The sequence below is a fragment of the Chlamydotis macqueenii genome, chromosome 8 (assembly GCF_036417535.1).
Source record: "Chlamydotis macqueenii isolate bChlMac1 chromosome 8, bChlMac1.mat, whole genome shotgun sequence".
Classification (NCBI taxonomy): Eukaryota; Metazoa; Chordata; class Aves; order Otidiformes; family Otididae; genus Chlamydotis; species Chlamydotis macqueenii.
The window spans coordinates 22,732,511-22,759,158 of NC_141563.1; the positions used below are offsets into that span (position 1 = coordinate 22,732,511).

Consider the following 26,648-nt stretch of genomic DNA (forward strand, 5'->3'; position numbering starts at 1 on the left):
GCTTCTGCAGACTTGCTCTATTTCAGTTGCAGCAGGACAAAACTATTCCCATGTGTATGAAAAAAGTCAGACCATATCCTAGCTTTTTCTCAGGGATTATTCTATTTACACTTCAAATGGGCCAAGGTAACTAATAAATCCTCAAGATAATATCAATTTAAGACAGGTTATTCTTGAAAGGAAAATAGAAGTATGTACAGGGTAAAGGCAGTACTGTGTATGTTGAATTAGCTTAGCTACTACTTGTGCTGCTTTTTTTTTTTTAAATTTGTAGCTACCACAAAGCTTTTGCGTGTGGACATGTAAGACGTTGCTCTTACTTTCTTCCCTTCCCCCCCATCTAACTTGTGAGAGAAGTAGATGACAAGATGTGAAAGGTTGATGTAGTTGAATCTGAAAACTGATCAGACAATACATCTAACCTCTAATGTTCACTATGTCCAGTGAAGTTGCACTGTAATCTAAAAAATAATCTCCCATGGAATACATTGTGTTGTAGTTTTCACACTGACACAGTACTCGTGTTCCTTTATACAAGTTTTGAGTTGTACAAGATGTACATCTAACTGGAATGGATAACAGGCAAGTTTGTTTTAATTGTTCAGCAATTAAAAAATTACAATTGCAGGGAAGAGGTTGCCAACATCCATCATGAAAAGTTTGTCACCTGAGGCACAGAACATCCTTGTTCCCTTGAACATAGTAATACTGAGAACCATGAAAAAGGAGATGTTTCTTGCTAATGTTGTGTGTCCCCGCCCTGCCCAAAATGTAGTCTTCTGTTGAATTAGAATGGGGTTTGCATTTTTTTGTATGACATGAAGCCCGTACTTCATTGCATTGCCTGAAGTTACCCCTCCAGAAACACCCTGCACTTCCAGAGCTCCTGCACAGTTTTCTTGCTTTTTTTTTTTTTTGTTGATCCAGCTGCCACCCGACTGACAACTATGTAAGTTTTAGAGGGGATTGGCCAGAACTCATTCCTCCCTTTTTGCGATTATCAATCTATTGCCATGCTTAAAAAGCAAAGCAAGTGCTTCTCTGCTTGCCTCCATGCCCTCAACGTTTCGAGAACAGTCCGGTTATCTGAATGGGTTCCTGGGCTGCCAATGTGAATCAGAGACGAAGCTGGCTGCAAGACCACCACAGTTCAGGTACTTGCCTGCATATTGTATTTGGCTCCTTAGGAAACGCAAAAGTTCTAGCTGACCTGCACTCCTGTACCCCTGTTTTGCTGCTAAGAGTCTCTGCGGGTTTTAATTGTTCACATTTTGCTGTCATTTACCTTGGAAGATAAAATATTTACAGATTGCTTATGAAATCTTTGCTCATTTAAAAAATATTCCTGGTCAGTGTGACCAGAGCTGGAAGGACACACAGATCTTTTGATTTATTTAAATAAATATATATTCTGTATACATGGGGTTTCAGTAGGATGTTAAATGTGGTTTGGTGTGCATATGAATATAACAATAGCAAGGGTTTATATGTCCTCCTGTCCTAGCTACAGGGGTGGCCATAAACCAGTGCTAAGGGAAGAGAAAGAACACAAGGTGTGTGACACTGACCCTACTTTGTTAATTGGGCCACTATCAGTTAGATAACAGTTTGGGTCAGATGCCAGGTCAGCATAACCTGGGCAAAATCAACCTAATCTGTGGCAGGACCAAAAACCAGCAGCCAGCCATGACACAATCTAGGAAATTAAGTAATGTGTTTATTGTAAAGTTATTGTAAGTTATTGTAAACAGACTAGTAAAAATGTTTTACTAGGATAAGTAGAAACTTTTAAACAGTGAAGCAAAGGGCTTGTATGAGAAAATCAGTGGGATGCCAAAGCATGACTTGATTTCCTTTATTCCATCTGAAGAGAAAGTATGATTGCAAAAAGAGAAGTGTTTACATAAACTGATAAAAAACTTGAGAATTCAGCAGAACACAGCCACGTGTTCCTGAGCTTTCTTCCATAAAAGTCTCACCATGTCCAGCAAAGCCCCATTCACCTTCACTATGAGGGGAATCATCCTCTCACTAGCGCTCACCCTTGTAGGTAAGCCTACCTATCCCTTCTTCATCTCTCTTTCCCCAAATGGCCTTAAGTTCAGTGGAAACTATTTGCTCTAGACTGAATATTAATCATCTGTTTTTCCATCTCTTTTTGCAGGTAGCCAGAAGTTTGATATTGGTAAGTAAATTTCCTTCTATGACTTTCTTTCGGTGACTTTGCTGTGATGCCTATTTATTAGAACAGGCTTATTGTATTATGAAAATGGCTGTTATTTCCCACAGACCCTGGATTCAGCAGCAGAAAGAGCCACTTGTACAGCTATGAAGGCTGGGTGTTGAACGGGCTTCAAGAAAAGAGTTTAGCCAAAGTTGGTGTGCGCTTGAGCAGCAAACTAGAGATCAGTGAGTTGTCAGAGAACGTTTACCTTCTCAAGGTACTGTGCCTTCTTCTAAACGTACAAACAATAGTGAACTTTAAATCACAGTCATATGATTGCATCTGGCTAGTCTGTGGTTTAGGAAAGCTGTAGGAACCAAAACTGGAGACTCAGCACTGTAGATGTCAGAGAATGATCTGCAAGCTAAAGTTTCAGAAGCGATGAGTGAGTGATTTGGCACTTAGGGATGTTTGTTGTGGAAATTGTTTGTAGCAGGTGTTCCTCAAGAGTTTTTATCAGAAATAAAGGTGCCAAAATCAGGGATTCTGTTAGGAAGTATTTATTTCTAACTCAAGGCACTCAAGATTTGATTCTATTCTCAACATGTATTTCCAGCTTCTGTGGGAAGCCAGTACTTGGGTATGTAAAATCATCGTCGTGCAGGCAATTAATGAACATAGACTTTAAAAAGTGATAAAAACTAAAGATAAAAAGTGATAAGTGGTAAAAGAAAGATTTAAAAAAACAAAAGGTATCAAAAAGGAACATTTAATAATGCTTAGTGTTTGGCTAATGCAATGTACACGTGAAATCATGCCTCTGCCAACATCAATAGAAATAGGACCTGACCCATCTGAAATAAATATGTTTGAGAAAAATACTTTTAGTTGTCTATTTAATTTAGTTACAAATCTGAGCTTCTTTTTAGGAAGGGTTCAGTTACAGAGCTCTCAGTGGTTGTAGCTGAGCTGTAGATCTTCTTTCACTGATGAGGGCAAGATGTCAAAATTATCGGCTAGGGATTGCATTTCTCACTGTAGTCTTTGTCCAGAAGTGGTGTGTACAAGGCTGTGCTCTGAGCCACCTAAACTGGTAGTAACTTCATCAAAGTTACTGAAATTGCTTCTGATTTACATCATGTCTTGATATAGGGGAAAAAAAAGTTTATAAATATATGGTTCATTATTTTAAAAAAATTGGGTTGATTTAAGCAATTCACAAATATGGATCAAATATAGCAACTACTTTACTGGAAAAAAAAAATTGGAAGGCAATGAGTTAAAATGAAACATTCTGAAACTGTATTTTTTGATATTTAGAACGATACAAACTTTTTAAATGCTAAACTTCACCTAAATCAGAATATTTATTTTAAGGCCAAAAAAATAGGGAGAATTTTATTTGAATTTTTAAATTACTTTTTGCATTAGCCTTTCTCCATGTAGAGATAATGCAAGCAAAATGTTTAAAATGTCCCTGGGAGATAATAGCGATACGTTAACTGCTCTGTAAGATAAAATATCACTGCTGAGCCTGCAGGTTTTATACTGGTTTTACAGTAGTGTAAGTGAGACACAAAGGAATAAACTGCTGTATGAATTTCTGAGCCTACATTTGGAAGTAAAGCATATTGAACTAGTGATTATGTTAATTTCTTCTAATCTGTTCGCTTATTTAGTGTCAAAGTAATTTTTATTTACGTTTATTTCTTAATTTCCACGCAGATCCGCTCTCCACAAGTTGAGGAACAAAATGGCATCTGGCCCAGGGACCCATTCACTCGATCTTCCAAAATCACCCAGATGGTTTCTTCCTGTTTTACCCGGCCCTTCAAGTTCGAATACAGTAGTGGACGGATTGGAAACATTTATGGCCCAGAAGACTGCCCTGATATATGTATTAACATAGTGAGAGGAATACTGAACATGATACAGATAACCATTAAAAAGTCACAGAATGTGTATGAATTGCAAGAGGTTTGTTTTTTTTCATTCTAAAACTACTTTACTGAAAGGATGGGTAGTCAATTTTCATTCACATACAAGAAAGCATGTGCACATGTTTTGAACGAACTGTCTGTGCTGGATTTTTTGAAGATGTCTGTCTCTAAGATTTAAAATGCAATCCTTTAAAGACAAAAGAATTATTTGCTATTAATATAGTTGTTCTATGGCTTCCCTGGTACAGCTACTTGATCCACTGTGGTAATTGTTGATATTAATTAATTGTTTACTTCTTAATTTTGAACTCCATCCCCTGACTATTGTTCACGTCTATTTTTTAATTCAATAGGATTAATTGTGTGAAATTGTAACAGGTTTCAAAGCATAATTAAGACTCTTCAGTAGGTACTTACTCTCTGCTGCTTCTTCAGAATCTTTGTTCAGTAGCTTCTTCTCACACATTGAAATTCTTGTATCATTGGGAAGTCTCATTATCTCTATTGATGTGCCAGGCTGGAATTGGAGGCGTTTGCCATACAAGGTACGTGATCCAGGAAGACAGGAAGAACCGCCGAGTCGCTGTTACCAAAACCGTAGACCAAAATAATTGCCAGGAAAAGGTGGTGAAGAGTATTGGAATGGCTTATGTCTATCCTTGTCCTGTCGATGTGATGGTATGTGAGACGTGGAAAGATCTTCCTAATTAGAAGCACACCCATTCTGTTCCAAATAATTTTTTGGGTCTCTCTATCCTCCTCCAGAAAGCAAGGCTTGTAAAAGGGACTGCGGCTTTCTCCTACAAACTGAAGCAGTCAGACAGTGGTACCCTGATCACAGAAGTGGTGTCGCAGCAGGTGTATCAGATCTCACCACTCAGTGAACCTACTGGTGTTGCTGTAATGGAAGCAAGGTAGGTGGGACATTGATTTCCTTCACAAAGTAAGAATAATTATAGATTCTGGCAGTCCCTTTCATCCTAGTTGAACTAGAATGAGAATTGAGCTCCACAGCAGTTGGGTAAAGCTGCAAGTACTCATACTTGGGGTTTCCACACTCCTGAAAATTCAGTGAACCATTCTTTTTTTTTTGTACCCTAGTGAACCTGGCACTGCAATTACATGGAGAAAAAAAAAAAGAGAAAAGCTGTTTTGCTTGCTTACACCATAAGGATGCAGCTTTACTACTCTGTCTGTTCTGAAAAAGGGCGAATTTATAGTGTCAAGAGGAAGATGGTACACGTAGAAATAAGATCATTGATTACACTGAGTCAGTAGCTCTCATTCAGAAGACAGTGGTTTAGCTCCTCCTTGGAAACTATTTCATTGTAGAAAACTCTCATACTATTTTGTTCCAATTAAAAGGTTTTATCCATTAGCAAACTGTAAGATTTTACTATGACAAGAAAAATGAGTAAAACTGATACCATCACAGTATCACTGAACCAACAAACAGCAAGGCAGAGGGAGGAAGAGAGCTAATTTATTCCTCCTGTGACACTTATCTGTTAACAGACAACAATTCACCTTGCTTGAAGTGAGAAGCGAGCGTGGGAGTGCTCCAGACATTTCCATGCAGAGCTACGGAAGCCTGCGTTACCAGTTCCCATCAGCATTGCCGCAGATGCCACTGCAGCTAATCAAGACGAAAAATCCTGAGCAACGGGTATAGTATTTTTAGGTCTTCAAATTTTTTTCCTAATAAAAGAGTCATGACCATAACTTCCAAAGGATTTAATTGTGTATGCCCTCTCTCTCTCCTGTTTTGTAACAGATAGTAGAAACACTGCAACACATAGTCGTGAATAACCAGCAAGATTTCCACGACGATGTTCCATACAGATTCTTGGAGCTTGTCCAGCTCTGCCGGATAGCAAGTGCTGATACTCTTGAGTCCATCTGGAGACAATTTTCAGATAAACCCCGCTACAGGTATTTCATTGTATCAACTTATAAGAAAAATTTTCATTTTTGGAGAACTGAGAGTTAAAATTAAGGATTTTTTTTTTTTTTTAACCTGCTTGCAGGCGATGGTTGCTGAGTGCAGTTTCTGCAACAGGCACTGCAGAAGCACTCAAATTCATTAAGACCAGAATTCGCAGTGATGACCTTAGCTACCTTCAGACTATTCTAAGTGTTTCTTTCGCTCTCCATTTAACGAAAGCTGATGAACACACTGTTCCAATAGCAGCGGTGAGTAAATCCATGTGGGTCTTTCCGATCTGATAGCAAAAGGAATGACAATTGATGACAACCTTTGATTATTAAGTACATTAGAGACTGGATTCTCCTCTCACGTGCACCAATTTTGTGCAGATGTTGAATCATTAATTTCTTTTGGCATTAAACGTATGAGAGGGAAGTTCAATCCTGTGTCTTCATTTCGCTCCATGGATATAAAATCTCTTCTTCCTTAACAGCTTCTTAGAATAATTCCCATTTTAGTTTGCTGGGATCACACGTCATGCCTTCTACAGACAAAACTTTGTCCACTTGAATCCCTTACTTCTGAAACGAATGGTGATTTGTGCGTTACATCATTTGAATAGCTCTTTTAGTTGCAAACTATTCCTATGAACTGGAAAGTGGTGAAAATGGAAGTATCAGTGCAAATATCAAATATTTTGATACTATAATAAATAATTTATTATGACCAGGATTTTTCCTATCTCTAGTCAATATGCTTCTTAAATAGGAAAAAAGGATACAATGTGAGAATGCATCATTGATACGATTGAGTTGCACATTATTCTAAGGATATTCCATTATGGATTGATGTTTACCCATTATCTTTGTGTTTTCAGTGTTATGCTCAGTCGAGGAATGTTGAAATGGTACTATGTAAACTTATATATATTTAAACTAGGGGGGAATTAAGCTCCTAATTGAAGCTTGCAAATACAATGTCTACAAGCTGATTTCATTTGTTTGGATGTGAACAATAATCATTCTGAAATTGCTCCCCTCAGATAAGCTCTGATAATTTTCTGCTATGTGAAACACTGTATTAACTACCAATTTTTTTTTTTTTTTCCTTTTTCCCCCACAGGATTTGGTGACCAGTTCTCGAATCCAGAAAAATCCCATACTTCAGCAAGTTGCCTGCTTGGGATACAGTTCTGTGGTCAATAGATACTGTTCTCAGACCTCAGCTTGTCCTAAAGAAGCTCTTCAGGTGAGTGCCTTTTTGTCAGATTGTTCTTAATAGCTTAGTAATATTCATTACATTAGCTTAATTCTTTTAAGATACAGTATAAAAATTGCAATTAGATTTACACATTTCATAGGTCTCCTTCAGAACAAAGGCAATGAATAATTTTATTAAGGTAGATATTTGCTTTGTCATTGAAAACACAGTTTTCACATCGGGAGGTAAAATCCTCAGAGAAGCCATTGCAGAGTGATTTTATTAAAACCAGTTACTTTATTGTGCTGAGTTTTCAGCAGGTAAGGGGAACACTGTGAACAATCTATACATTAGGAAGAAAAGACTGAACTGTGCTTTGTCTATAGCCCATCCATGATCTGGCAGATGATGCGATCACCAGGGGCCGTGAAGACAAAATGAAATTAGCCCTGAAATGCATTGGTAACATAGGAGAACCAGCCAGCATCAAGCGCATCCTGAAGTTCCTTCCTATATCTTCATCTGCTTCTGATATCCCCATCCACATTCAGATTGATGCCATAATGGCCTTGAGAAAAACAGCTTGGAAGGACCCCAGAACAGTAAGTAGGATCTGTCAGGGATTTCTTCACTTATTGGATTAGAGAATCTAAACTCTAAGGATAATGAATTTAATGGTACCACGTGTGTGGATTCAGCATGTTTAACAAAAAGGAATTATTTTTAACAACACAACACAGTTTTATATTTCAGCTGATCTTTTCTGCTAAGATGTAATAATTATTAGTCAGTAGGAAGCTTCCAGAAGGATATCAGCAGTGTTTCTTCAGTCATCTGTCATAACCAATTTAGTCTCCTGCTAGTTATATATGATGGAAATTTAGCCACATAAAAGTCAGACATATAATTTAACCTGCCTTGATAGTCAAGACGAGAGAGACACTTTCTATTGACCTCCTAGGCAAAATGTCAACATTGCTCTGCCTCTTTTAGACCCTTCCTTTAAGGGTGGATGAGTCACCACTGACCTTCTGCTGAGGTTGCTGGTGTGGTGAGCATAGGCAAGACTCCTGCCTTTCGGATGGTTTAGATGTAGGAGCTTATGAGACAGCATCCACACAGACTGTCTCTGGTGAGCTGCTGAAGCTCCCCTTTTAAAAGTGGTCTAAAATAGTGAAGCACGCTCACCAAGTCAGTGGAGTTACTCCAAGGAGTGAATCTCTTTTTATGTACTGTTGTTTCTTCCAAAGTTATTCACTGATCTTTGAATATCAGTAATGCAAAAAGCTGTGCTGATGTCTTTTTGATTGTGGTAGGTTGACCCAATACGTTGATACATGGACATTTAGTTTGGATTCAGTGCCTGCCCTTCTCCATAGGGCTGTTCCTCCATGGGCCCTTCGGTTGTCTTGATAACACGATTTGGAGCCATGCAGTAAAAAAAATCAGGAAACCTTTTGCAGGGATAATGACCCCATCTCCTATATTTCTTGTAGGTTAAAGTGTGGATCTGGTCTCAATTATTGGTAATTCCAGACACTATGGTTTCTCTCTGCAGGTGCAAGGATATCTCATCCAGATCCTTGCAGACCAGTCGCTTCCTCCGCAAGTGCGAATGATGGCTTGTGCTGTTATCTTTGAGACAAGGCCTGCCCTTGCTTTAATAACAACAATAGCTAATGTGGCAATGAAGGAGAGCAATTTGCAAGTGGCCAGTTTCGTGTATTCCCACATGAAGGCTTTGTCGAAGAGCAGATTGCCTTACATGTACAACATGTAAGTAGAGACAGGAATGAAGTGGGCAATCCTCTGCAAATAAGAGCTTCTGTTACATTCTTCTTAGTGAGCGCTGCATGTGCTGACAAACTGAATTCAGTTTGTATTCTGATGGGGCGCAGCTTATTTCTGGATATTATTATCTTTCTCATTTTGTTTAGATCTTCAGCTTGCAATATTGCCCTTAAGCTGCTGGCCCCCAAATTGGACAGGCTGAGCTATCGGTATAGCAAGGTCGTGCGTATTGGTGGTTACTTTGGTGAGTAAAAGTGTTCCACTGACCAGGAAACTTTCTCTCCAGAAATCCATTCTTAAGAGACATTACGTCCTTTAGGGAAATATGGCATTCTGCATTTTAATAAGAAATTGAATTAAATGTGACAGTCACATATTTAAATGTGCATGAATAAATGTTTATTAATTTGAGCCTACACAGTTAAAATTTATCTAATGATATATCTTAGACCTATTAATGGAAAAAGCTGCAGAAATATGATCTTGAATGATAAGCAGAATGGTTAGAAAAAAGATGTGTCTTTTGTTTACTTCTGTCATAGATAACTATAAAGTTGGTGCTGCTGGAGATGTCTTTGTTATGAACAGCCCAGGAACAATGTTCCCATCAGCAATAATTTCCAAGCTGATGGCATTTTCTGCAGGGTCAGTGGCTGATTTAGTGGAGGTAAATATTTGCCTAAATCAATACTAAAGCAAATGAAAATAAAAATTGACCACAAAGTTTCCTCTCTGTAAGTATGTTTCAGACTGCTCCTTCTCATGCTGTTTTGGTAGATTGGTGTCCGTGTGGAAGGCCTCACAGACGTCATCATGAAACAAAATATACCGTTTGCTGAATATCCCACATACAAAAAGATAAAGGAGATTGGAAAAGCTGTAGGTATTTTCAGTAATGCAATGTATGGGTTACATGAAGGGTATTTAGTGAGGCTTCTCATACTAGTGAAGCCGTGTCTCAGAAGGTAAACTACTCGCCTAGCAGTCAGCTCAAGTATCTTTGTGAGAAAGAGATCTGCAGTGGGACTGCAGGGGACATCACTCCTGCAATGGTTGCGATAGCTTCTGCAAATTCTTGCTCTGGCCCTGCCTCCTCGCCATGTCATGGAGGAGCAAGGGAGGAGGCGAGCATTGCAGCATGGTGTGTGTCCCATGCCTGGCTTGAAGGGAGGTGTCCTCCACATCCTTATTCATCTATCTCACTTAGTTTACAAGAATTGTAAACTTTGTCTTCAAGAGAAAAGGTGATTTGCTGCTGTGCTTTCAAACTGGGTTTATTGGTACTAACGGCCCAGACCCTCTGTGTAAATGTTATTGTAAGGGAACACAAAACACTGGACAGGAGGCTATTTGGGGGCATCTCAGTGACAGGGAGAGTAAGTCTGAGTTAGTGACACTGTGCTGTTTACAAAGCAGCAAAGAAACGCAAGCAGCAGTGGAAAGTTGCAGCTTGGTCAGTGATGGGTTTGTTTGCCTTGCTGAGCTATCATTTGCGAAGGGATGCATTTAAGATCTTTGCTTGTTTCTTTACCTCTTCCCCAGCTGCTGGGATGGAAGGAGCTGCCAACAGAAACCCCCTTGATATCAGCCTACTTGAAAATATTTGGCCAAGAGCTGGGCTATGTCAACATCAATAAGGAAGTCCTGCATCAGGCTGTGAAGGTAACAGAGACCCCTATGTTTCTTTGCAAGGTTTGACAGCATCGTACTTTTGTATCCTAACCTGTTGGGTCTCTGTTTTACTGCAGACTGTGCTAGAACCTGCTGACAGGAGCACAGTGATTAAGAGAATCACCAACCAAATCCGCAATGGCATTGCAGGACAATGGACACAGCCGGTGTGGCTGGGAGAGCTGCGATACATCGTTCCTACCTGCACGGGTCTGCCGCTGGAGTATGGGGCATACACCACTGCTCTGGCACGTGTGGCGGCCAGTGGTGAGTGGGCAGTATGAGATCAGCTGTGCAAGCTCTGGGCAGGGGATGAGACAGGCTAAGAGAGGCTGGAGAAAGAAGTGGAAAACCAGAAAGTTACAAAATGAAGTAATTTTTGTAGTGAAGGGGAGGTTGATTTTTTACAAGTCTCGTATGTGCCCACTCTTGGCTGCTCTTGGTTTTTGTTTGTTAGTTTGTTTTAACAGTATATTTGAATACCCACCTGTCCTTCGCCTGGGGTGGAGTAACCCATGCAAGCGCATAGGCTGGGCATCACCCCAAGAGAAAGCAGCTTTGCAGAAAAGGGCAGGGGAGGCCTGGTGGACAAGCTGGTGCAGCGAGTCACCAGTCTCCTCTTGTGGTGATGAAGGCCAACTGCATCATTGTCTGCAACAGCAAGAGCAGAGCTGGCATGGAAATTATTTCCCGCCCTCTGTTTAGCACATCTAAGGCTCCATCTGGAGTACAATGTCCAGTTTTGCATCCACAGTACAAGAAAGATGTTCACACTTGATGTGAGGAAAGATTGGACAGCAGGGTTTGTTTAGCCTCATTGCCCATCATTCACTCTGTCTTCTGGTTCCATATGTTCTTGAAATTTTAATGTTATACTAATTAACAAACTTTAAATTTGGGTCAGCTCTCTTTTGTTGTTTGTTTTTTTTTTACTATATTTTTATTTCCATTTTCAATGTTACATCAGAACCTTTGCCTACAGAACAAGCTTTCTGTATAAGTTTAAGAATTATAAGCTTTCTGTATAAGAATTTTTCAGACTCATAAAAGATCTCATGTACCCCAAAGTCTGTCTTGTTTTCCAGCCACATTTGTTGTATTAAGAAAAATATTACCTCTTCTTGAAAACTGCATCTTGCTTAAGTTCAAATCCTTTTTTTTTTTCACTTTTCCAATTTTAAAATGTTGTTCTGTTGTCTGCAGTTGATGGAAAGATAACCCCCCCTTTAACTGGAGATTTTAGACCTTCCCAGTTGCTTGAATCCACCATACAGATTCGGTCTGACATAAACCCAAGGTATGGCAGGTTTCTAAGACTTTGTATATAATGGAGGTTTTTTATGAAAAGGCAGAACCACATGTTAAAAAAGAGCACCTTTCTTACATCTGACTGATTCCTCTGTTCCAGCTTGTACGTACATACAGTTGCAATAATGGGTGTCAACACAGAATACTTTCAACATGCTGTTGAAATTCAAGGCAAAGTCCTGACAAGAGTGCCAGTGAAGTTTGATGCCACGATAGACTTGAGACTGAAAAATATTAAGATTGAAACAAATCCATGCCACGAGGAAACGGAGGTAGTGGTTGGAAGGTACGGTAGCATTACTTCAGAATACTGCCTACTGCTGAAACCTGACGAAGGTCACTGTTCACTGACTGCCTACAGAGGTTTCTGTATAGGCAGGGTGACTTCTCAGTGCGTAGCAGAACATGCTGGAATGTGTTCTTTTTTTTTTTTTTTTTAAATAAAAAGCAAGGAAGATAAATAGGGGAGTTAAAGGTCAAAAGATACCTAAATTATTTAGGAGTTTAATTTTTATTTTTAATGTGTTTATTATTTTGTGGTTTCAATATTTATTTGTTTATTATTTTATTGTCTTTTAGGGATTTTAATTTTTACTTTTAAAAGAATGCCTTTCATGTTCTGGAAATTAAATTTATCCAGATTTTGGAAACTTCCTGTGATATAAGGAACTGATGTTTGTAATGAACTCTTATTTGTCTTTAATAATATTTATAATTATAATTGCATATATAATCCCTATGTTCAAACAATGTATCTCTGTGCTGTCACATGATCTAGTTGAAGATGTTCCTGCTCCTTGCAGGGGGGTTGGACTAGATGACCTTTAAAGGTCCCTTCCAACCCAAACCATTCTATGATTCTATCATACTGACAGGGATGTATTTCATTTAATCCAAAGACAAGGAGTTGGAATAATTCACCATTTTTTGTGCATATCTCAACAGTCATAAAGCTTCTGCTATATCAAGAAATATAGGAGAACTAGGTGTTGAAAAGAGGACCTCAATTCTCCCAGGAGATGCTTCATCAAATATTGTGGAAGAACCTTTCAAACCATCAGAGAGAGCTTCCAGTGAAGGTTTCACAACGGTAACCTCTCCCTTTTTGCTTATATAGTGATATTTACCCTCTCTGTGATGCACACATCTGCAGTTTTACTTTTGCCTGTGATATGCTCCCAGTGGTATTCACGTACTCATCTCCAATGCAGCAAGGAGCTGACAGCGTGCCAAGGAAACATGCCGATGTCTCTCAAGAGGATCTTCGCCATGGCCCAGGAAGAAAAACTCATAAACAAGACATTTGCATCAAACTGCATCATCTTGGTTGTCAGCTCTGCTTTTCCAGAAGGTCACGAGATGCCAGTTTCATAAAAAATACATATCTGCACAGATTAATCGGTGAACATGAAGCTAAAATAGTCTTGATGCCAGGTACAATATTGAGCGCAAGCCTTGTCATCTTAGGTTTGTTGATGCTATTTGAAGCAATATCACCTTCTAATGTGTGCAATTGGTGTGTAGTTCAAACAGATGCTGATATGGACAAAATTCAGTTGGAGATTCAGGCAGGATCTGGAGCAGCTTCCAAAATAATTCATGTGGTAAACTCGGAGTCTGAGGAAGAGGATGAGACATCTCTGTATGAGGACATCCAAGCTAAACTGAAGAAGATTCTAGGCATTGAAAATGTGTTCAAGGTAAGAGACTTTGAGCATGGGAGGGGGAAATATTTTCCCATAAATTAAGAATTTGAAGTTCAGTGTGGAAAGCTGTCATGGGAAAGCAAGGATGGGGCTAGTCTGAAAGGTGCCAGTGCCAGACCCATCAGCCAGTGGCACATCTGGAGGGACTGATCCTATGGGGTGCATCCAGCTGGGGCTGGTCCTCCGTGCTGGGCTAGATTTCAGCTGGGCGAAGTGGATCTAAGGGAGTTCTGAAGCTTCTGGACTGAGTGAGGCAGAGTTGTTGTTGTTCCTTGAAAGACTGATGTGAGCAGCTTGTCTGACACCCAGATAAGTTCTACTTTGTACATATAGAACCAGATGTGTCCCCTCACTTGCACTTCTCCTTGAACTGTTTTTGCAGGTTGCGAATAAAACACGACACCGGAAGAAGCAACCTTCTAAGAAAGGAAAGACTATGCTAACAGAGCTTGGGACAGACCCCAATGCAAAAAATCCCTCCAGCTCCTCTTCTGCCTCCTCAAGCGTCTCCTCTTCCTCATCATCTGCTGCTCCTCCTGATTGTAAAAAGGCTGTGGATGAAGATAAGAATGATCAAGTAAAGCAAGCAAGCAAGAAAGATGCAAGCATCAAGAGTAGCAGCAGTAGCAGTAGTAGTAGCGGCAGCAAGAGCAGCAGCAGCAGTAGTAGTAGCGGCAGCAAGAGCAGCAGCAGCAGTAGTAGTAGCGGCAGCAAGAGCAGCAGTAGTAGTAGCGGCAGCAGCAAGAGCAGTGGTAGCAGTAGCAAAGGTAGCAGTAGTAGCAGGAGTAGTAGCAGCAGCAGGAGGAAGTCATTGGGTCACCATAGCCATGGCCATCACTCAAGGTATCTGAACAGCAGCAGCAGCAGCAGCAGCAGTAGCAGCAGCAGGAAGTCATTGAGTCGCCATAGCCATAGGCATCATTCAGGACATCGAGAAGGTGGCGGCAGCAGCAGCAGCATGTATTCCGAAACATGGGTAACTCTCAGTAAATTGACTGATGCTACTAATGTTTGTGAATCACATTCCTGATAGCAGCTGGCTTTACATCATAAATCAGGAAACTATGAGCTGACACAGTACATTTTAGCAACATAAAATTGCTAATTTATTCTGCAAACGCTCCTGCAGTCGTTGGGTCAGATGTCTACTTCAGGGCATCTCAAAAGTTTTCACACATTTGTTGAAACTTTTGTTATAGGCAGGGAAACATTTTTTGTCAATTTACTACTTTCTGTCAATATGCATTGCATGTTTCTGTCTTAATTTTGTGGTAGCAACAGTAATGCTGTATATAAACTACTTCAAGTCTTGCATTATGTGCTTGTGACTAAGCACATGGAACTATGTATGAATGATAATTAGTAAAATACTTGCTTAATTCCCAGTCCTCAGATTTCAATGTAATTGCAACATTTGTTTTCTTCTGAGACTTTTCATCTTCTTGTTTTTTTCAAAGGGAGATGATGAGATTTATCAGTATCGCTTTAAATCAGCACATAGACAAGAGGTGAGTTTTTCTTTCCTTGGTAAGTTAAGTATGGAATCTGTTATGAGTCAAATGGAAACCTTAAAGGCAACTTGTTGTCTTTGTTGAGGGGAATTACAGTACTGATAACATTTAGAACACCCAATCGACCATGGTCGTTCTTCTGAGATGTGTAAAGACAGAGAGCATGATGCTATTTGTGACTCTGCAAAGTGGATGCAAAGCTCTACCTGAGCAGTACAAGAGACTGGGGACACAGTTTTTGGAGGAACAAAAATCCCACCATCAAGAGCTTGGGTTATTTGACTGGCTTTGATCACTTGGTTTCTTGGGTTGGAATCACTGTTGATACACACCAGGATACTGATTTTGACAAATATGGGAGGAAACTGATTTTGACAAATGTGGTACTTTCATCTTCAGCAGAAGATTCTTACTAGGGCGTGAGCCAGCCAGGAGCAGTGTACTTGATATCAGTGTTCCTCAAAAACTAAAAAGTTCAGCTGTGTGTGCCCATTCAGTTGATCTTTCCATTCAGATGGTCCATTCAGTGTGTCCTCCAGTTGATCAGACCCTTCCAGAAGTAAAATGAATCAGTTCTTCATATTGAATCAAGAGGCTAGTTCAGTTTTACTTGCTCTGGTCCATGTTTTTTTTTTCCCACAGGGAATTCTTATCTAGACATGTTCCTTATTTGTCTCTTCTGAGGGAGATATACTTGGTAAACAAGATTTTTCAGAACTATATCACATGTACTAAGCAGGACAAAGCATATTGCAAGTCACTGAGCTGCTCAGGGTTGGAATGCAAGTTTCCTAACATCAAGTGCCATGACAGAGTATTCTGCAGCACCACCTAGTGCAATTTCTTCAAGCCTGCTTTTAAGTTAGCCTCTTCAGCATAATGTGTTTTCTTCTTGCAGTTCCCAGAAAGGAAACTCCCAGCTGACCAAGTTAGCAGCAAGCACTCCTCTGCCAGATCCAGTTGTGCCTTATCTCGAGCTGCTTCCCAGGTTAGTTGCATCATTTTTAGGGGTTTCTGACAGCCTGGAAGAATGGCAGAGAGGCCGTGCACTTGCAGTAATTGTACTGATAGGATAATGGGAAGAGAGAAATACCAATCTCTCAAGTCTCAGGTATCAATCACGAGTGATTGCATCATAGCTCCCACACATGATTTCCTCTGCAGGGAGATGAAGGATCCTTCTTACCTGCACCACAACCCTTCTCTCATGGGCATTCCACCCAACAGATGCCTGTAGAGACTGATCTTGTGACCTCTGCAACCAGGGGGAGGAGCCTCAGCAGAAGGCATGCTCCAGAAAGAGGTGACATGTAGCACCTCGGCTGCTCACCACCACCCCATCTGACACATGCAGCATCTCTGACCCATGCACTCTCTGCAGCAAGTGATGAAGTGAAGTCTAATGATAGAGTGAAGGAATTGCAGGTCATAAAGCACTTATGACCCTGCTGTCAAGGGGGGAAGTTCTTGATGTCGAAGACAATGTCCTGGATTAAGTTTTGTGCTAGGGTGCTGTGCAAAAACAAAACCTGCCTGCCCCACAGAAGTCACAGCTGAAGTATGAGGTGAAAGCCAACAGACAAACCAGACAGATGAACAGGACTACCTGGGGGATGTTATTGTTGTGAGAATGACTGATGAGCACAATGGACAGCCGACATTGTTAGCCAAATTGAACCACTTTCTTTCATTCGCAGGGCAAATATCTGGGTATTAAGAACAAAGTCCAAATCATATTGTCATTACTGTATCCTAATTATATGAATATTTCCACGGTATCAGCTGTAGCTCAGGAAACGGCACAAATTTTGGCTCATAGAAAATACAGGGATAAAATCCATCTGTGCATGCAGAGACGTGCACATTAAAGACATGCATGAGAGTTTATAGGTGTGTATATAAGTGTGGTACATATGCCGATATCTATTTGCAGTTCAGTTGCTTATTTTTCATTTTTCCATCTAGATCTTGCATCTAAAATGTTCCATGGTAACTCTTTAATAATTACATTCTCTGCATATTCTTCTTCTTAGCCTAAGTTTTTGGGAGATGTTAAAACACCAGTATTAGCTGTTTTTCTTCATGGCATTCGTAACGACAAGAAGATAGGAGGCCTCCAGCTCGTGGTATATGCTGATATTGACTCCATCAGGCCCCGGGTGCAGGTATTTGTGTCAAACCTCACAGATTCAAGCAAGTGGAAGCTCTGCGCTGATGCTTCGGTCCTCAATGCTCACAAGGCAGCGGTAAGGCTGAAAAATAGTTATGAACAACTATACGCATCACAGGAACACTATGTGCGTTTAAAGATGGACCATTTCTTTCTCCACTATAGGCTTACCTGAAATGGGGTCGGAATTGCCAGGACTACAAGATTTCGACTGAGCTGGTAACTGGGCGGTTTGCTGCCCACCCTGCTGTACAAGTGAAACTGGAGTGGCCTAAAGTTCCTTCAAGTGTCAGATCCATAGCAGAGTGGTAAGGTTTTAGTCTTTAGTGACACTCATTCATGATATCTGTCAACCGGGGAAAAATCAGCATCCACCCATGAGGTTCTAGTTGTTGAAGTACTGGCTGTTATTTTATTCTCTGATCTGTCTGAGTACTGCCTTCAGACATAAAAGCTGAGTGGGAGACCATAGCCATCCTATTGTAATGTACAGTAATCCTTTATACTGGATGTAATTACTGAAAACTGAGGAACAGATCCTTCCTTTCACTGAACACTTGATCACTAAAGCAGAGAGTGGTCATGGGGACCTAAGCAGTGATGCTGAAGACTCAGGATGCTACTTACACACAGATGTGAGACAACCTGGTTGGGATGTGTGCTGCTTTTTACTTCTCTGTTTCACCCAGTCTTTCTGCTTTGACTTTTTGAAGGTTTTACAAATTTGTCCCTGGGGCTGCGTTTATGCTGGGATTCTCTGAAAAAACAGACAAGAATCCTTCTCGACAAGCCAGGGTGATCGTGGCTCTAACTTCTCCAAGGACATGTGATGTTGTTATCAAGCTTCCTGATGTAATTATGAAATATTATTATCACTCTTCTATGTTTTCCTAGTAGAAAAGTGAGATTTGCATTTTAATTACAGTGAGTCAATTCTGAGAAAGAAAAATTAAGACAGCATCAGTTTGGGTGCAAATGATGAAAACAACTTTTGTTTATTTTCAACCTTTTTATATTACATCCAATAATATTCATAGTGATTTTGTTCATGCAAAAGAGAGTGTCATGGGTACTCATAATGACGTGCTCCATCTGTAGTAGCTCCATAAATGTTCACCTAACCACTTTTGAAGAGGAGTAGAATCATAGAATAGTTTGGCTTGTGTCCTGGTTCTGGCTAGGACAGAGTTCATTCTCACCCGAGCTGGAGGAACAGGAGCTGGTGGCCCCTGTGGCTGGGGGACACAGCTAGGATGGGTTACTAATTAGCCAGCAGCTGGGATCCTTTACCCAAATGAGCCCAAGGGCTGTTCCATCCCATGTGACACCATGCTCAGTGGATAAAGTGGGGATGGTGCTGAGGGGCAGCTTTTGCTACTCAGGAGGGAGTCGAGCATCAGGATCCACTATGGGCTATAATACTTTAAATTATGTGCTTAAGAATTTTCTGTTATTGTTTTTTATTTTCCATCTCTATTTTCTCTTCTTCTGTTGTTCTCTTAAACTGTTAGGAGTTTTGCCTTCTTTTCTTTCCTGATTCTCCTCCTCATTCCACTGAGGGGGCAGTGGCTGGGGGGAGGCGGTGAGTGAGTAACTGTGTGGTATTTTAGCTGCTGAGTGGGGCTAAACCATGACAGGTTGGAAGGGACCTTCAAAGGTCATCTAGTTCAACCCCCTGCAAGGAGCAGGGACATCTCCAACCAGATCAGGTTGCTCAGAGCCCCGGCCAACCTGGCCTTGAATGTTTCCAGGGATGAGGCATCCACCACCTCTCTGGGCAACCTGTTCCAGTGCTTCACCACCCTCACTGTAAAAAAAAAAAAAAAAAATCTTCCATATATATCTAGTCTAGATATATCCTCTTTTAGTAGATTTAGAGTAATTTGTTCTTTCTCAAATAACATCTGAATGGTGACTGACACTATGAGAGAAAACTGTAAGCAGAAGCAAAAAGCTCATGGACAGTAAATTGCATTAATTGTATTCACATACAGTCTTTGTCAAGCAATGTAGAAGAAATTGAAATCAAATTCCAAATAGGAGAAAAAGCTGATCTCAGCTGTTTGCTGTGAATACCTAACACAAGTGTATTTTAAATGTGCTTTTCAATTCCTTTTCAGATGGTCCTCTATGAAAAAGCCATGAGGCTTCCCCTGTCACTCCCTGTAGGTCCGAGGATTCCAGCTTCAGAGCTGCAGCCTCCCATCTGGAATGTCTTTGCTGAAGCCCCCTCTGCGGTGCTCGAGAATTTGAAAGGTCAGGGTCTAATCGAGTTCAGAAGCATGACATGCTCAGTCTTCTGAATTACTTCAGCACCTTCTGAATTTTTCTGGGACTGTTTGTATCCAGTTAATTAGGAAATGTGCTGTAATAATGCCAGGGTGGTTCAACTGGGAGAGAATATTGTGCATATAGTACAGAAATAATCATCATTTCAGGGATCAAGATAGCAATTATCTGAACTGATAATATTTAAACTTTCTGACAATTATTTTTTGTCAGATAGAACAGTATATTTTCCATTAATTTTTTTTTTAGAATTTATGGGTGTTTATTAGCCAGAAGCCCCTGTAATCCATACAAAAATATCACATAGTGGGGAAAAAAATAAAGCTAAATAATATAGCACTAAAAATAAAATATGCCATATAATGACTTTCTTTTATGGAAAAGCAAATACTTAGTGGCATTTTCTTTATCCAGCTCACTGCTCAGTTTCCCACAACAAGATCACAACCTTTAATGAAGTTCAGTTTAACTACACAATGCCAGCAGACTGCTACCATGTCTTGGCTCAGGATTGCAGCTCTGACCTTAAGTTCCTGGTGATAATGAAGAATGCTGACGAAGCTATGAACCTCAAAGCAATCAACATCAAACTTGGCAGTCAGTAAGTAACTCCTGCCAGATGCTGAGAGCGCGAGGGGCTACATCGTCCACATTTAACGTGACAGAAGCTTAAATCCGAGCTTTACTGCAATGGTTACCAGCCCACAGGATTTCAGCATTTCCCTTATTTACTTTCCATGTGTATTGAGTGTGATGCTGATTATGTTATCCTGCATCTTAGGTGACAAGAATGTAATTTAAGTAGTTGAAATGAGCTTATGCTATGATGAGTGATATTTAGTGAGCAGGAAAATGCCTTTCTCATGGTATGTGTATAAATGTGATACAAAGACGGCATGAATGCTCTTCTCCTTAACAGTGAAATTGATATGCGTCCTGGAAACGGACAGGTCAAACTGCTGTTAGATGGGGTGGAAAGCCCCACGAGGAATGTTTCATACATATCTACTGGTAAGTGATGCAGCATCTGTTGTTTCATTTTCACATATACTTTAGGAGAGAGGTTTTTGTTTGGTTTTTGTTTTTTCCTTTCTATCTAAGAGATTCTACCAATTTGTATTCAATAAGTATTTCTACATTTGGTTGTAAGGTTAATATTTAAGAACCATATATTGTACTCCCTTGCATAGGAACGTTTAGAAAGACTGATTGGAGTGTGAAGCTCTTAAAGTGGCCAAACTAAGCAAGATACATCTAACACGAAGTTCCCTCCTTTTCATACTGTAGCTCCTGCTTGGAGTTTCAAATTTGAGAAGTGTTTTGGTTCTACTATAAAATCTTGCTTGATTAAAACTTTTTGAAGTAGAGCTTATCTAAAATCCACCATGCTTGTACATCGATGTTATTCCTAATTTGATGTGTAGGCATACGCTTGGCTTGCTTTCTGAAATCTGCTAGGAATAGATATGGAGAAGTGGTAAATAGCCTGCTTGCTTTTTCAAAGCAGCGATAGGTTTTTTTCATGTGAAAGGACACAGGAGGACCTTGTTTCATTCTGTGCCGTGCAGTCAGGGACTATACACAGTGCAGGTGTTTCCTGATTGTAGAGCTGTAGTATACAAATGAGGCTAAGCTTTGCTGAAATTGGGTTAGCATCTGCCAGTGCTGAGCTCTGTCCTATTTGTTACTTCTTTGGGAAGTGACAGTTGTGCTAGAAATGGCTCCAGGGACAGTCACAGTGTTCTTTGTATTTCCTTACTCCATTAGAGTGTAGTCAGGGCCCTGTGTAGCTGCACAACTGTACAGATATAGACAGCTCTGTAATAATTGCTAGAAATGAATATGAATACATTAACATTAATATTTAATGAACATTTTTCTTTAGGTTGTTTCTTAACCCAAAGAAAAATAACGCAGAGAAAAAGGAATAAATCTGTGATCATTAACATGGTGTTCCAACTTTTACAAACATCTTTTTTCTATACATACAGATTTCTACATTGTTTTGCTGTATGTTTTGTTTCTTGAATAGAACAATAGAGGAATTTAAAAGAAAAGAACATTTTAGAAACATGACAGTTGCTTTTTCTTTCTTAAATAAGCTAGGTTGGCTCTGGTTCTTTTCTTCTTTGTTCTATTTTGTTTTCTTCTAGGTGCTTCTCTGTGGATCCACAGTGAAAAGCAAGGGCTTGTACTTGTTGCCCCAGCCTATGGCATTGACAATTTGTACTTTGACGGATACACATTCAGGGTATCATTTTTCCTTTTCATAAGCTTGGATGTTGAGAAATTTCCATAGGATTCTCTTAAATCTGTATGTATGAGTGCAAGAGTATACCATGGCAAAGCCAAACGTGTGTGGGGCCCAAAAAAAACCCAAAAGGGAAGATGACACTACAGGTTTGCACAGTCCTGCTCTTTATTTCTGAGTGGGAGAAGTGAGAATCTTTCACCAACCAAAAAAAAAAAAAGTTTTCAGCTTCTATCCACTGTACTTACAGCTATGTAATTCTTCAGATCAGCAAAAATGCAGCCATTCTTTTAAGAGGAATGAGTGCTTTAAAGGCTGCACTAAAAATAATGTGAAATGGGAATGGAAGAAATCAGTAAACCACACTGTATCTATCAGCTATGCTATGAAAACATCCATCAGACAAAAGCCTAAGCATTATTAATAGTCTGGACCATTAATAACTTAGTGTACTAGACTGGGACAGTAGGTTTTAAAGGCTGAAGACACTGCAGCACCATGGGAGTTTGGCTTCTGACTGTCAGATCCTTTTGAACTCTTAGCAAAGAGATTTTAAATGTTTGTGCATTAATTATACTGGAAGGGACCTACATAGCCAAAATCTGCTCCATAGGGTTTAGTTTTGTTTGTTTGTTTTTTAACTTGAAGTGGTTTATTTTGTTTTGTTTTGTTTTTCTTGAAGATTCAAGTTGCTTTATGGATGGCAGGGAAAATGTGTGGAATATGTGGAAAATACGATGCAGAATCCGAACAGGAATATCGGATGCCTAATGGATATCTAGCTAAAGATGCAGTGAGCTTTGGACATTCTTGGATTTTGGAAGAAAAGCCTTGTACAGGAGGTATGTAAGCTCTAATAAATTTAATATATTACTGCATTTGTATAGAAAAAGTATAATTTATATAGAAAATTTAAAATCTGTAAGCATTTTGAAAAAAAAAATTAAAAGAGTTCATTATTAAGTATAAGAAGTATTTGTCAGTTTAGAAAAGAATAAGAAATCAGAAATTAAACAAGCAAGCCAAGTCAGTGGAAATTAAATAACCAAGCTGAAATAAAATCTTTGTTTCAGTTTTGAAGTGTTTTAAAAGAAGATCAGAAAAAAATTATAAGAGGATAAATTCACATGGAATCCTTTGGTTTAATCACAATGGCATTTTCCACCCAGTATTTAATCCATAAAAAAATCAGATGGGGACTAGTAATTATTTGACCCTGGCTGACCACCTGATTTTTGAACCAGTGCAACCTGTCAGGCAAAGCATTCAAGCACATGAGTGGTTCCAGGGACTTAATTACATGGTTTTAAAAAAAAAAAAAAAAGCTGTATTTTAAGTGTTTCAGTAGATTAGGATCTTACGGTGTGCTCGGTGCTCTCAGCTGAGGTTATGATGCAACAGCATACCATAGTGCTGCAGGGAGAAGAGGCACGCTGCCTCTGTAAAGAAGACTTGTCCAGGTGGGAAGGACTTCCTCGGTCCCTGGAGATGGCTTCTGCATATTGAGCTGTACATCAACTGTTATTCTGCTACATCTTTGCAAAGAACACTGAGCGTCAAACTTGCTTTAGATGGATATGAAGTCCACATGCATGTACACAACTAGGGCTGGTAGTGACCACATGTTGTCTTTCCATTTAACATACGGTGGAAATGGCTGGAATTTTAGAAAATAAAGCTTATAGTCAGGAGTAAATCGTGGTCCATTTAGCTTCTCTCACACTTGTAGCTGCTTGTACTGGGAATCCAAACCAAGATCTGGTTGGCAGTGGCGACTTTTGGTCTCTCTCTGCAGCAATGCTAAGTCTGAATGACAGTGTAATTCTTTAGTGGTTGGTTTTATTTGTTCAGAAATCCCCTCTTTCTTTCCGCTGCTGAATATTCAAACTTTTGAATGTGGGTTTGTAGCTATTCTGCCAGCCAGTTTACTTTGCAAAATGTTTATCAGAAAGTATATCAGACTGTGTTTCTACATGTTGATCTAGAAACAAACCAGTTGCATTTGACATTAGCTTTCCATAGCTCCATATCTAATTAGCTGATTTGAAAAGCATCAGTCAGGGATGCTGCTTTACTTGTGATCAAAATACATTTTTCATAGAGGAAAATTGTTTGCAAATTGGCAACACTGGCAGCTGGGTTAGTCTGGGGAGATCTGAAGATTTTTGTACATAAGCACATAAACTATCACCAATGATTGCCTTACAGCCTGCAAACTGCGCCGCTCATTTGTGAAGCTTGAGAAGACAGTTCAGGTTGTGGGTGTAGACTCCAAGTGCTATTCTACAGAGCCCGTGCTGCGCTGCATGAAAGGATGCTCTGTCACCAAGACTACTCCAGTCACTGTTGGTTTCCACTGCCTCCCAGCTGGTAAGTCAACAGAAAACCTAACGAATAGGAGCTGCACGAAAGTTTAAATAGATTGTGCCTTGACTCAGTTATTCCACTTGAAATGTATGAATAATCCAACACATCCACAGGTAGGGATGGACTTACTGCAGTATTGACTGCAGACCTTTCCCTGTTTTCATTAATATCTAAAACTTCCTTTTGCGAGAGAGATGTTTTTCTGTAATTTTACTATGTTTTTCAAGATACTGGCATTTAAAATCTAAATTGAACTCCTCTTCATGGTGCTAACAGGGTATGGGCAGGATAACAGCACAGCCAACGTTGTGATTCAGCTGAAAATTTGTGTATTGCAGCCTGTGAGGATTCAGCCACATCTGATCACGTGCAGCACCCTGAAACGGGGATTCCCCGCCTTGTGTGTTTTTATATATCGCTCTCTTTCGGCGCGAGCCGATTTCACTGAGCTGGTTTAGGCAGCAGAAGGGCAGGTGTGGATGGGATTCCTGCACACAGGTGCAGTGATATATATACAGGAGGATATCTTTTCTATAGGTATACTGTAGATTATGAAAGATTAGATAAAATAGATATAGATTACATAGATTATAGCTTCACATCTGTTTTCCAAGTTTGTTTTTCCTTTAAGACCACAATATCCTTTCCTAAATGTATTACTAACAAAATTCTACATGGAAGTAGTAGTTTTCAGTGTAGAACTGGATTATTAATTAAGCGGGTTTCCCGGCACGTCTCTGCGTGACTTAGACCAATATAAATATGTAAGCCAGTGAGAAGCCAAGCCTGCTGCAATTAATGACTAGTGCATGTTATGCTGTACCTTGCAAAACTACTTCTGGCGCGTACTGTTGACTTTTCATTTCTTGTTCCCCATCAGATTCGGCTACCAGCCTGACAGACAAACAGACCAAGTTCGACCAGAAGTCAGAGGATATACAGGACACTGTTGATGCACACATAGCATGTTCTTGTGAGAACGAAGACTGCAGTGCGTGAAGCTGTACATTGCAGCACAGGGAAAAACAGAAACACTTTAATGTTTTTATTGTGTGGTGTGAGAAAACTCATCTGAAGGAATAATAGAGATACTAAATTAAGTGTTTAAGGACATGCGGAATCTTCCCAAGTAATTTAAAGTATTAAACTTTATTATTGTAGAAACTGTTATAATTGCCCATAAATATCTGATTTCATAATAAATCCACGCATGGAAAAATTGATTAAGGCTTCCTTATTTCACTGGTTGTGGAAAGAGGAGGTCTGTGTTGCTTCTCCTCAACCCCACTGTACAGGCTTCTCGAGTCTCTGACAGTCTTCTGTGCACCAGGCACGTGTCTGTGTCAGGCCCCACTGGGGATATGGCTTGGGCAGCTGTAGTACCAGGCTCCTGCTTGCTTGTCCCAGGGCTTTCTTCCCTGGTGCTGGGATCCGGTGTACCCAGAGCAGGAACTGATCACCTCTGTATGATGCAGACTCTCTGCACCCCACACAGCCATGGGGCTCTGCAATTACAATGTGCCAATGTTGCCGTAGGGAATACCAGGAACAGAGAATAAGCCTGAACCTCATGCCACTGGACAAGGCTGCTCTGAGGGAGTCAAGAACATGTCATGTCGCTGATGCACCACATGCAGAAGCTAGAGTGAATCAGGGGTCTTTGAAGAGGACATGGTGGAGTTACCCAAATAGACCACCTGCCAAAGGGTCCGAAGCAGAGCCAACCTGTGCACTTTGGGGGAGATGCCCCAGCCCTTGCTGCGCCCAGCACCAGCCCTTGCTGCGCCCAGCACCAGCCCTTGCTGTGGCCGCCATCAGCAGATGAGCTCTGCCTCCTGCCCACCCGCTGCAGGTCTGTGTGGGCATGGTGAGGGATGTGCTTGCCTGACATGAGTGCTGGAGCCCAGAGGATTCCAGAGATCCAGAAGATGTTTTCTGTTTGTCCCTAAGGCTGTGCTTGCAGGCTGAGTATGCACGCTGGATGAACTTCTTTTTCAGAGAACTGCCTTAGGAGATGGTGCAGACATGACCATTGATGTCAATGAGATTGCTGGCAGCTTAGGTCATCAGGAGTTTTGCAAAAATTTCCATGGAAATAGTGTTGTACTCAGTTTACCTGCCTTAACTCATTAGTGTTCTCCCAATTAACACACACACATCCAGTCATTTTTATTATTGACTGACCACACATTAATTTTTATATTTAAGTTTGTTAATGCTAAGCAGAATGTGATCCTACTGAGTTGTTAAAAATGTAAATTGACAGGAAATTAATTAAAAGAGAAACTAGTGATTTGGTTCTTAAAATCAGTAGAAACCAATGAAGAAAAATTGCACTTACCTATGACCAGGT

At 40.2% G+C, this 26,648-nt stretch overlaps 1 protein-coding gene across 2 annotated transcripts; it reads left to right on the plus strand.

The window, feature by feature from the left end:
• The first annotated feature begins 1,980 nt into the window (after window positions 1-1,980).
• On the plus strand, window positions 1,981-25,419 carry LOC104480235 (vitellogenin-2). Of its 2 annotated transcripts, none has more exons than XM_010121119.2 (35): window positions 1,981-2,050; window positions 2,165-2,185; window positions 2,290-2,441; window positions 3,890-4,141; window positions 4,621-4,782; window positions 4,870-5,018; window positions 5,620-5,770; window positions 5,879-6,036; window positions 6,132-6,297; window positions 7,154-7,279; window positions 7,618-7,833; window positions 8,790-9,007; window positions 9,169-9,266; window positions 9,565-9,689; window positions 9,800-9,901; window positions 10,565-10,684; window positions 10,771-10,960; window positions 11,897-11,990; window positions 12,102-12,287; window positions 12,947-13,091; window positions 13,213-13,435; window positions 13,526-13,701; window positions 14,090-14,683; window positions 15,165-15,215; window positions 16,117-16,206; window positions 17,252-17,464; window positions 17,554-17,696; window positions 18,102-18,240; window positions 19,509-19,644; window positions 20,092-20,278; window positions 20,597-20,688; window positions 21,831-21,928; window positions 22,611-22,770; window positions 24,137-24,298; window positions 25,176-25,419. In XM_010121119.2, the coding sequence occupies exons 1-35, from the start codon at window positions 1,981-1,983 to the stop codon at window positions 25,292-25,294; spliced, it is 5,484 nt and encodes a 1,827-aa protein (XP_010119421.2). In that variant the 3' UTR covers window positions 25,295-25,419. The 2 variants fall into 2 exon arrangements, with proteins under 2 accessions (XP_010119421.2, XP_086609431.1); XM_086753305.1 differs by lacking the exon at window positions 15,165-15,215 and having other exon boundaries at window positions 14,090-14,514; window positions 14,566-14,622; window positions 16,152-16,206.
• The last annotated feature ends 1,229 nt before the right edge of the window (window positions 25,420-26,648 follow it).

Bases quoted from the DNA above. Each gene is read 5' to 3' on its own strand.
- LOC104480235 (XM_010121119.2), top strand. From the start codon at position 1,981: ATGTCCAGCAAAGCCCCATTCACCTTCACTATGAGGGGAATCATCCTC. The intron at 9,690-9,799 runs GTAAATATTTGC...CTGTTTTGGTAG, and splicing joins CAGTGGCTGATTTAGTGGAG to ATTGGTGTCCGTGTGGAAGG. The intron at 20,279-20,596 runs GTAAGTAACTCC...TCTCCTTAACAG, and splicing joins AACATCAAACTTGGCAGTCA to TGAAATTGATATGCGTCCTG.